Consider the following 12,500-nt stretch of genomic DNA (forward strand, 5'->3'; position numbering starts at 1 on the left):
GTCCAGTCCTAAGGGCAGCAAGCAATTGTTATTTTCTGTTTCAGGCTATAGTAGCCTGGATCAACTCCGGAATATTTTTTTTAAAAAACGGAACGTTCCAGGCTCAAAATCCTCCTTCAGTCAGTAACAAAAACCATAAAAACTTCAAAATACCAAAAACGGAAACGTTTTGTGGCTCAAAACCCTTCTTCTGCCATAACAGAATAAAACATAAATGCATCATGCCATTGACTGTAGAAGGGTTTCGAACCCGAATTATTCGGTGTTTGGCATTTTGTTCTTGTTCTTTTTAATAAGACATTTATTTTCAGTTCAGATCAAATCTCACCATTTGATATGATTGTCAATTTTCAGTAGTTTCCTTTCACCGACACAATACCTGGAAGTAAAACTGGATCACACATCATCATCTATACAGTCTTACTCTGGAATAACCCATATTTGAAAATTTGGCCAGAAAACTCAATCTTCAAATAGCGATCGAGTTAAATGACCCTTGAAGGACGAATTTTCTGGTCAAATTTTCAAATATTATGGGTTTATCCAGAGTAGGCAGTTTTGTACTTTGGATGAAGACTTTGCAAAATAAAACTAATTTGAATATAAAGTATCTGGAGATCATAGATTAGTAGGAATGGTCCTTGTTGGAAATAAATAAACGTTTATTAAATATAAACATGTTGATACTTTCATTACAATGCACAGTCCGTTCTGTTCAGACTGAAGTATTCTGTCATACAATGACAAAATGCTATTTTGATATTTTGGCCAGAGAATTAACCCTCTGAGTCAATTGATTAAATCTGCTCACAACTTCTCAAATATTGTTAAAACTTGTGAATATTCAAGGAATTCGCGGGTTAAAATTCTACACAAGTTTAGAAGCGTCGGCATTAAGACTGTGCCACATTTTGGACACAATAAGTAAAGGTTTTCTGTCTAAATTTAATATAATATAACTAAATTTTTACAGTGCTTGACAGAAAGGTCATGGGGATTTCGGACTTGTATCTTCATCTGGAAAAGTCTCTGGTTCAGTCTTTTATATCCAACGATGATAACTGGATAGTTTTTAACTGGCCCAGGTGATTAGCGCCAGGATATTGAAACGCGACCTCATTTTAGTTGACCCCTCTTTGTAGTATTCTAATTATAGAATAACAATAACAAGAACTACATAACAACAACAACAATAATAATAACAAAAGAGCAAAATACTTAAAATGGAACGTTTTGAGATCAAATTCCTTCCTCGACCAACAACAGAATTCAGTTAAAACAGTAATAAGTACTTCAACAAATATAATCCTGGTAGACAAGTGAAAACTGTCGCTGTACGTCCAGTCGGAATAAACGATAACGAAAATTATTTACTTTATATTGTGTTTTGTTTGATCCAATTTTAGACCAACCATTTTCATTTTCTCAGATGTAATAAGTTTGTTAAAAACATCTATAGCCATTTTCAACACATCTGTCATTATGTTTTCCTAACTGGTTTTCCTAACTTTTCCTATTACAGGGGGAAGGGGGGGGGGGGGGGTAATATACGCCCAAGCTTTTCGGCTTTTTTCCGCCCCTTCACATTTTTGAATAAAATATTCCATCTTTGTGACGAATATGTTTGTTTCACTATGATATTCTGAACAATTTTTAGGATAAATCTCAGATAACAAAGGCGACAAGAAGTGAGTCTTATCCAACGTCTCACACAATATTCCTCCGAAGTGAACCCGTCCTCCATATCATCATGGAGGAAACCCATAAATATAAATGCGTGTCATGTGACATGTGTTGTTATTTGAAAAGAATGAACGGATATGATATCCAGGTCTCACACTGTGGTAGAGTATACATGATTCTGTCAACAACTTTGACGGTGTTTAGAAGTAAATAAAAACATCACACTTTAGCACAGTATTTAAAAAAAAAAACAGTTTTACAACCTGTGTACATTATATGTCCTCTATAAGAATTCATACTCTCTCCTAAAAATAGATCCAGTTCATTCCAATTATTTGGTAACTACATCTTATGAAGATTGTAATCATCCAAGTAGTTAGTTAGCATACTTCAGAAAATCGAGCAGGAAGGGAGTCAGTACGTAATAATTTATCGATCTTCATAATAATTCAGAGGGTTCCAATCTTGTTGAAGGTCCTTGGATCTCCACAGAGGTACCTTGGCTCTCTCTCTCTCTCTCTCTCTCTCTCTCTCTCTCTCTCTCTCTCTCCCCCTCTCTTTCAGGAAACGATAGCGATGCCAATGAGTCACAGTCATCATAAAGTAATTACCATTCAAATGACACGTGGAAATTTTCTTCAAGGGAACATTGTTGGTCATTGCCATGGTCATAAGTCTTTCATGTCACGTGAAAGGAAATCTCTTATGCCCTTCTTACAACTTACAACAATCCCGGTATCTTCATGTCTCGAGCATTTTATAGCATTTATAAATTATAACCAACTACCTAGTTATATGGAATCGTTTTTATTTGAACACAATCAAGTATTTTCAGTCCTATTTATTTTTACTGGAGATGTTTCATCACATGAGCTGTCTTCACATTCCTCGAATTCATACCCTGGAGGAGTGTGAATATTTTTGGACAAATTCATGATTTCCCGAAGTTTCTGAGCGTAGGAATCATTATACACACCATTCATTTCGTCGCTAACAACTATTCCTTTATTTCCGCGGTTGTTGAGCTCAGATTTTCCACCATCGAGAAGATCAGAATCTTGACCAAAGTAGGTATTATGGTGTATATCGTCGTCCTTTCTCTTTTGCCAAACCTCTTCCTCTTCCTCCTCTTCTTCTTCTTCCTCGTTGTCGTTATCATTAGTTTTAGCATCGTTCGATGTATCCTTCACTTCCATATTTTGATCCTCGCCCTCGTCCTCGTTATCGTCGATAGTATCGAATTCATCTTCGTTGTAAGACGATTCTCGCGGGACTTCCGTAGCAACCGTTGTGAAGGAAGTAATCACATGACTGCCACTCTTCTTCCTGTCTTTCGCGGCTTGGAAGGGAGGGAACTGTTGTGGGGTAATCTCTCCGCAATATACGCCTCCGTTGTAGACATAAGTTTCCCCTGCGGCTGCCACCGCCGTTGAGGCTGAAGTGATGATTCCTGCGGTGGATCGTGCAGCGTCGTAGAAGGTACGTGAAGTTTTATTGCTAGCCGAGAGGGACGCGGCTGAAGTCTGGCGCACATTTTTATGAGGTTGTAACAAGACGATGTAGATTTTTGGTGTGAACAGACAGAATAGCGCCACGGTGGCACTGATGTTGACACACATGCACAGAGATGTGATCTCAATCTGAAAGGAGAAATATGGATATAGTTGATTTAAGTAGTAGTAATAATAATAATAATAATAATAATAATAATAATAATAATAATAATAATAATATAATAATATAATAATAATAATAATAATAATAATAATAATAATAATAATAATAATAATAATATTAATAATAATAATAATAATATTAATAATAATAATAATAATAATAATAATAATAATATTAATAATAATAATAATAATAATAATAATAATATTAATAATAATAATAATAATAATAATAATATTAATAATAATAATAATATATTATATATTATACATATATAATATTATATATATATATATATATATATATATATATATGAATATGTGCACTGTGAATTATGAATTTTACAACTAATTCGATATATAATAATCAAGAAGGACCAATATCGGCCTAGAAGACATTGATAAATTTCTAAAAATTATTTGATGTGAATTGAATTTGCATCTAGATCTGTATTATGTTTATTGAAATATAGAATTTGAAAAGAAAACCTGGAGGTATGTGTGTGTGTGTGTTTTTTTTTTTTGTGTTTTTTTTTTTCATCAGATGAATATAAATATACAAGAATCATAATATGTGTTTTTTTAATATGCATCATTTATCACACTTTTTAGTTTTCAGGCTTGTACGTGACTATAATTAAAATTTCTTATTTAAAAAAAGTAAATTAAAAAAACCCAACATCTCAGCCTTTATTTTAGCACTGATTTTAAGCATTATGATTAAATTGAAATTATAGGTTTGTTCAGTTTTATCTTTAACACTAGATCTATCGATTTGATCACATTTCGCGTACATTGCATTGTATAAAATCCTACGTTTAAAAAAACAAATAATAATAATAATAATAGATCTTTATTGTCCATAAATATGGCAATTTGTCATTTAGTTACACTTGTTATAACGTTATATGATAACTATAACATTGAACAGATACTTCACTCCTACTTATTCTCTCTCTCTCTCTCTCTCTCTCTCTCTCTCTCTCTCTCTCTTTATCTCTCTCTCTCTCTCTTCCTCTCTTCCTTTCACGCGTGCGATATACACAACATAAACATATTCATTTCATTTTCAATTCGTTACATTTTTGGCAATTCAACACCAAATATTATCATCATTATCAATTGGTCACTTAATCTAACATTAAATAAATTAATCAGTCAATCAGTCAAAGCATCAATCCGTGGTTTTGCTGTACCATATGAAATATTCAACATTTTTACTGCTGATAGAACGAACGTTGATTTATACTTGTTAGTTCTACATTTAATCTGACAAAACCTTCTCCCAGATGGTAAAATACTAAATTCATGGTATAAAATATGTTTTTTAATTGTTGGTAATTGAGAATGCTTTCCTTTCTATTGCTTTTCCATATGGTTTATTATTTTTGATGCCTCTTTGTAATTCTAAATCATCATACAACGCTTTATATAATATTAAGCGAAGGATAGGTCTTCAATCAACAAATCGCGAAATAAGATGAAATTAGCGGAGCAATTTTGTGTCGGAAGTAAACATAGCCACCGCCATTTCGATTTCCTTGAGACAAAAACATTTATACGAACGATTGAAACAAAAGAACAACCGAATGATTACAGTGAATCGCAATCCACCCTGACCTAAAAAAGGTTTGTGTAGGTAAAGACAGACAATGGGAAATGGGGACATCTTAGTGGTAATATTACACGTGTGGGACCGGCCTAATGAGATCTAACAATTGGACGCGAAATGTAACAATGCACCGTGTTTGTCGGGCAAACAGTCGAGTGTTTTCTCCCCTCAAATAGAAAAACGAACATTTGACCGCAGAACTCAAAGCACACTGGTGCTTTGTCTCGAGTATTGAAAGGGTAACAGTGTATATTTTCTTTAAAATTCAGATTAAATTTTTTTTTCTTTTATTCAGAAAAAAAGTTTGGAGCGAGCATTTATAAATAGTATGCGCTTGGATAAGAAGCTCACAACATTGCCATCCGGAAGTTTAACGGACTAACACACAAAACTCTGTGTACCCATGAACTTTTATAGTCTGGATAATACAGTTAGTGAGAATTACTCATAAACGCGGATGGCAAAAAGCAATAACAAAGACCTGGGTGACGTCATCTTCGTTCTATCTATATATATAATGATGAGAAAATATCGTATATCATGGAAAAGTGCCAGATGAAAACAGGGAATACAAATATCATGAGGTAAGAGACCCAAACCCGCAATTTGGGATCCAATTGACACGTACCAATAATAGGGAACTAATAGGGTATAGTCAAAATACTGGTTCCACTCTCCTTGGAAGTGTGAAATCAGTATCCGGAGGGCTGAATATAATACAGCTGGTTCTATCTTATCTTTTGGTCTCAGAGTGATGGTATCTTGTTTTCTGGGTTAAATATACTGAGCGTGATTTTATACTGGCCAGTGATTTAAGCCCATAACTTAATAACTGTTGGTCACATTGCTGTAATATCATATGGCATTGAAAAGTTAAGAAAATTTCGGGTATGTTACACGGATTTGAGTAAGAAACACAAGTGTTTACCTAAATGAGGTGTAGTTGAAACGCATCCAAAATTTTGGGAATTGCAAAGGTAAGCTTAAGTGCACAAAGTTGAAGAACACGTTAATGTTTTTACTGATTACTGTCTCTGTGTTATTTGTTACCACTAAGATTTTTGTTTCTTGGTTCAACATTTATCCATTTGAAAATGTCAATGGACAAGAATATAGTTTGAAAATTCTCGTTATATATAATTCAATTAGAACTATCAATTTTATTGGTAACTGAGTAAAACAATGTGATACTAATGATAAGATGTTTGATAACAGGATTGAGTCAAGGTATATGTGCTGTGATGGAGCCCTCAAAGACGACACGCTCTGAAAGATGGTTAGCTCTTATATCGGCCCATAACCATAACGGACCCGAGACCACAGCTCAAGACCTCTTTCACTCATTTTGCAGTGTAGCGATGAGGGATCACCACTTAGCCATCGGCAACTTATAACCTGACACTAGAACCCGCTAGGACTTACAGTTTGACGTCATTTTTCAAAGTTTGTGCAGCGTCTAGTGAGTTGTCGTTAGTAGAGCTCAAGGAAACAAGTGATTCTATTGGTTGAACTATTGAATACAAATCACCATTTGTTTTCTTATGTGGCCAAGGACTTGTCTTCTGACGTCATGTTTTGCTCGGTGTAGGGCTATAAGTTTACGATGGCTACGATCACCATCACAACATTATATTTTTTGCCTTCCACCAGCCATCGAAAGCTTGAAGCTGCTTTTGTCAGAAAAAAGAACACTGCCCCAGGACATTGAAACCTTGCAGTCGTGAGATGTTCCTTGAGCAACGATCACCATCCTGACATTACTTTCTTTGCCTTCCAGCAGCCAATGAAAGCTTGAAGCTGCTTTTGTCATAAAAAAGAACACTATCCCAGTGGGGCTTGAAGCAACAATCGTGGGCAATAGGACATCGAATTGAAACCCTGCAGTCGTGAGGTGTTACTTGAGCAGAATTTTAACGCATGATCGACGGTATATTAGTCTTGCCTCTCTGAGTCTTCTTCTCACATGTGATAATGTAATCTGGAATTCATTCGTTGTATCTCTGACTGATGCAAAAGGTTGTCATCATGATGTTACACCTGAGTACGGTGAGAGAATGTGAGTAAAGAGTCTTTTCCAAGGACGCTACTATGCGCCCAGCGAAGCTCGAACCCAGGACCTTCCGATCCGAAAGCGAGTGTCAGACCACAAGACCACATAGACGCACATTGGATCCCAGGTTTGGCTTTCTGCCCCCGTGATATTTTTATTCTCTGTTTTTATCTGCCACTTTTCGTGTAGGACCTACGTTATTTTCTTCATGTTCATTTTGTTCATAACATGGACAGTGATATTGACATGTCACGTCTCACATTATGTTTACAATTATGTTACAGCTGAAATATTTTTAAAAAATCATGTTTAATTCTTGATTAATCAAATAAGAATACTATTCAAAAGTCGTAACGTCACTTCCCTCGTAATGACGCATGGTAACTTAGTAACTGGCTCTAAACTATCGGAACAATGGTGGACGCCATTGAAATATTTATTTCATATTTATCTTATATATTATAATATATTATATTTTATGAAATATTTCTCCGGAGAGCATAAAAGCGTATCCAGATGAAAAAAAAAACACATTATAAATCTGATCATGCTTTGACTTTTACAAATTCTGATCACAAGACATATGAAAAGTTCTAGCCAGCATGAAGAATAAAAAGTACAGATTTTCTTTGTTTAGAACCAAGATGACCGCCGTTGCTGGGTGACGTGACATCAGACTATTGAATCCAATTGAGGCAGAAAAAACAACAAAACTACTTGTCATTTTAAGTGCCTAATGCCCACGGGATCCGAGTTTGTTTCCCCCCGTTTATGTAGCTTTAAACTGAGAATCAATTAAACATATGCCAAAAGGGGATTATAAGATTAAAATGACCAGAATAAATATGAAAGTTTAGTCGGTGTCAGGTTCAGAAACCTTATTATTCGTTCCTCACAAACAAAAAAAAATAATAATAGTAAACCAGTTCACATCGTTTGTGAACAATGCTGTCAATTGTTTCCCCCTAAATCGGCTATGTGGTCTAATGGTGTGACACCCGCTTTCGGATCGGTGGATCCTGGGTTCGAGCCTCGCTCGGCGCATAGTTGAGTATAGTTGGAAAAGGCTCTTTACTCACATTCTCTCACCGTACTCAGGTTTAAAATGAGTACCTTGCCGTTAACAGCGTTGTGTTTGTCGGAAAAATGGATTATCGCTTATCAGGCATCATGTCTCTTTGTTACGCGTGGCTGTTGGTCATGGACATCTTGTAAAGCGCTTTTAGCACATTTAGTCGATATTGCACTTTATAAATGCTCTGTTTTTTAAAAATTGTTTTTCTTTAATCGTCCCTACATAATATATCTAGTATGAGAGGATGACTCACATTAATTAATTTTAATTTTGTTAATTTTATTTGCAACATCCACACCGATATTTAAGTATTTGCTCAAACCTAATAAGGTTTATATTTGTATGTACATGTGGATTGATTGAATGGTTTCATGACGTCAAACTCCCTTGTCGGTCCTTGTCATTTTATTATGTAAATCAAATCTGAGAACTTTATAAACAAAGACAGAAAACAGAAATGAGGATTAAACAACATGCCAAACGGAATATACTCGTAATTATCATAATCATTATCATAGCAGAGTGTGTAACAAGTGCAGTAAAACGCGATGGACCCGGATTTACACGTTTGAAAAAAAGTAGTCATTCAGAGCCATTTAGCCCATGGAGCCGGAGTTTATCCCCGTTTCTATAACGTAAAACGGACAATAGCAATTGCATGCTATCATTTGGAAAAGACGCTTGTCTATAGCAAGGTACTTTCCGCCAGATTTCACTGACCCAGCCACCCAATCACCCCTGGGTGGATAGGAGGGTTAGAAAACAAATAAATCTCGACTGCACCCGGGATCGATCTCGGTCACTTTGCGTGTGAAGCGAGTGCTCTACCAACTGAGCAATCAGGACCTTCTTTTTCACATGTTAAAAAGATGTGAAAAGAGGAAAAGTGACCTGATCTGGCTGATAAAAATTACTCCCTTACTAACTTTCCTTTTTCGCAGTTTTTACCCACTTTGGACCCCAATATCTAAAGAAATAATGCTTATATTACCAAAAGCCTCTGACATAATGTAGCCACACCATAAACACACAAGTTGGGAAAGGAAAATGAAATTGAATGGACAGTTTTTGAGAAATCTTGTTCCCTGCTATCCCACCCCCCTAAAAAAATGACATTTTGAGAAAATGTGAAAAAACGAACCACTAGATACACACTACTGTTGTTCTGTGTTCTAACCTTGAAATCGTGATTAGCTCCAAAATAGATGGTGACGAATGCCAGCCACACAATGCACGTGCTGTACATGGTGAATGCGATGTACTTGGCTTCGTTGAAGTTCTGGGGGATTTTCCTCGTCTTGAAGGCATACACCGTGCACAGAATGATGAGAAAGATGTTGTAGAAGAGAGACACGAGCGTAGCAATCTGACTGGCCCGGCATTTCAGAACCAGGGTGTTTTTCTGGTATAATACACGCTTGACCGCTGGTTTTTCGAATCCGAGCCATGTGAAGCCTCCAACAATCTGAAATGTAAAAGAAAATTATGACCAAAAACAAATGCGGGGCTAAGCATTCGAAAAGGCTCTTTACTCACATTCTTTCACCGTACTCAGGTGTAAAATGAGTACCCGGCCGTGAACAGCCTTGTCTATGTCGGAAAAAAATTGTAATATAGACTAACAGGCGTCATGACTCGTTCAATATGTTTCTTGTTGCTGTTGGTCAGGGACCCCTTGTAAAGCGCTTTGAGCGCGTTTAGTGGATATTACGCTATATAAAAAAGCTCAATACTTTAGATGCGAGAGAACGTGAAGGGCCGTTACCAAAGGCTCAATTCCGCCGCCCAGAGCGGGACTCGAGCCAGTTACCCTGAAGATCGAAAGGCAAGTGTCATACCAAAAGACCACAAAGCCTCACAAGCATAAAGTCAATGTGTCAAATGTGTCTAACCACAGAGTCGAAACCTCGTTCCTGATTAAGGTCGACTTGCCATTTTATACCGTATATATATAATTTAATGGGATACACGACACAAAGCAGCTGATGATGGAATTACAACACTAAGTACATCATCATCATCATCATCATCATCATCATCATCATCATCATCATCATCATCATCATCATCATCATCATCATCATCATCATCACCATCATCATTATCATCGTGGTCATCATCAACAACATCAGCGCAGCAGAAGCATCATCATCCTTATCATAGTGATCACCAGTGTAGCAGCAGCATTAGGGGGCAGCGTTGCACAAATTTCCGTTTCGTTCCCTAATGTGTTAAGATAGTGGTAATCAAGGAGTTCGACCCACACCAGCTACGATGGGTGTACCTTGCCCCAAGTCATCTCGTCCTTGCTTATTAGTAGCGTTGTATTGCGGCTTGCAGCTTAGATATTTTCAGTCTACCCTTGAAATGAACCTCTAAGACTTATTATTTCCCCATGAGGATTAGCAAAAGAGGATTTCATTTTCTATTCTTTGATTACCAAAACCACTAGAACCCCTCTCGCCACCTCCGCCACCATCACCACCATCTTTACAATCATCCTCACCTGCACGGATACCAGGGCAGCACATATAAGAATCTGCGACTTGGGACTTGTGTAGCTTGGTCGTTTTACCATAGCCTTGATTCCCACAGAGAATATTCTGCAAATACAAAATAAGTCAATGATAAATAAATATGTAAAATGAACAGATAAATACGGTATTTATGTAACGCATGTTAATAAATTTACCGCCTAAAATATTCTTTAAAAAGGTTCACATATCCTCATAGCAGGACATGTGGATCTAAATTTTAATGTTATAGATAGTTCGAAGAAGACGTCACTCAGGTCTTTGTTATTGTTTTTTGCCATCCGCGTTTATGAGTAATGCTCACTGAACTGTATTAACCCGACTATAAAAGTTCATGGTTACACACAGTTTTGTGTGTTGGTCCGTATACGTCCGGATGGCAATGTTATGACCTTCTTAGCCAAGCGCATACTATCTATACGGTGCAAGTAGCCTGCTCGGTGTCTTTTTTACATGAGCAGGTGTTTGACATTCTTTATTTTCATTGCCATTGCACTCATTTGAAGCACTGTTTTAACCAGTGCCAATATTGCCGTGCTCTGGAAAAACACATATTAAAAAATCTGGCCAGAAAACTCGTCCTTCAAATATCGATCGATTTAAATGACTCGCATCTTGGCAAAAACTCTCAAACCCACACCGGGACCTATCCATACCATTTTTAATCAGTGCCGAATACAACACAATGCACAGGATAAACAGAGAAATGTAATGCCTCTTCATTTTTCACTATAATCTCGACTTAATCACAATCTTTCGAGTCACTTAATTCATTTTCTCCAATACCGACCATTTTCCGGATTTCTCCGAAACGTCATACCCACCCAACATAAAAATTTATTGTTTTTGAAACTCGAACTCAAATAGAATAAGTACCTACACGCTATACACAATATTTATTTTCAGCAAAACAAACTGTACAACACAGCATTCAGTTCTCATAACTATATAAAAGCTATTTCTTTGAATTTTGTGATGCACGAAGGAAATCTGAATGAGAAAAATATTGCCTGTATCCTAACGAATGTGACAATAATTTTCTTTACATTGGTGGGGAGAGGATGAATTGAGATTCAAGGGAGATAATACACAAATTATGGCAAAGGCTTTATCTTATATCAAAATTCTTGAGTTACATCCCTTACTCAGATTGGGCAGAGGACGACGAGATATCAACAGAAACATTAATTGCGACCTACATACACCAAAAATCTTATATTATAGTAAAACAGATAAGCTTTTTGACGTGCACACATTAATATTTGCAAGTAAGTCTGATGAACCATGCCCACATTTTAATATGGGCTCATTATTGTAATGGAAATACTCTCAAACCACCGCCACTGAATGTTTTCCATTACAACAATGATTACACCAAGCCAATTAATTCTTTCAAAAATACGTCTATTGTGACTTATCGTCTCAAAACGGTAATATATCGTGGTGAACCTAATGGTTAAGACTGAATTTTAAGATTAGCTTATAAAAAATATCACATTTGGAACAAGTGGCTTCATACAAGAAAGTGAGTTTTGATTTAAAACTTCAACAATCTTAAAAAACGTAATACTTTTTCATTTATCCCTAAAGAGTTAATACTCTTCATCAAATTCATTTCAACATAAAACAAAAATTGACTCAGCGGGTCACATTTTCATAATAAACCTCAGCAACAAGACTTTTACAATTAAGTTATGGCGAGAGCTGTGCACTGGAAATATTCAGAAAAGTGAATGGAGCAGGCACTTATGTTGATAACAACAAGAGATGAAGTGAGTAGGAAAGTGCCAGAAGACAATAGAGAATAAAGAAATTTCGCGACGGTGATGGGGGTTTAGTTTGAACCCGCGACCTTACTGGTACGACAACT

General features: G+C 36.2%; 1 protein-coding gene across 1 annotated transcript in view; it reads right to left on the reverse strand.

Annotated features, from left to right (window-relative positions):
• Positions 1-2,423: 2,423 nt before the first annotated feature.
• Positions 2,424-12,500, reverse strand: part of LOC144975328 (metabotropic glutamate receptor 8-like) — a 277,176-nt gene continuing 267,099 nt past the window's right edge. The window contains exons 12-14 of the mRNA XM_078919302.1: positions 10,603-10,699; positions 9,274-9,561; positions 2,424-3,323 (exon numbers count right to left, since the gene is read on the reverse strand). Coding sequence (XP_078775428.1) covers positions 2,505-3,323; positions 9,274-9,561; positions 10,603-10,699 — 1,204 coding nt within the window. The 3' untranslated portion in view covers positions 2,424-2,504. The remainder of the gene's footprint in view (positions 3,324-9,273; positions 9,562-10,602; positions 10,700-12,500) is intronic.

Source organism: Berghia stephanieae, chromosome 6 (genome assembly GCF_034508935.2).
Source record: "Berghia stephanieae isolate SIO BIC M18660-M18661 chromosome 6, UCSD_Bste_1.3, whole genome shotgun sequence".
Taxonomy (NCBI): Eukaryota; Metazoa; Mollusca; class Gastropoda; order Nudibranchia; family Aeolidiidae; genus Berghia; species Berghia stephanieae.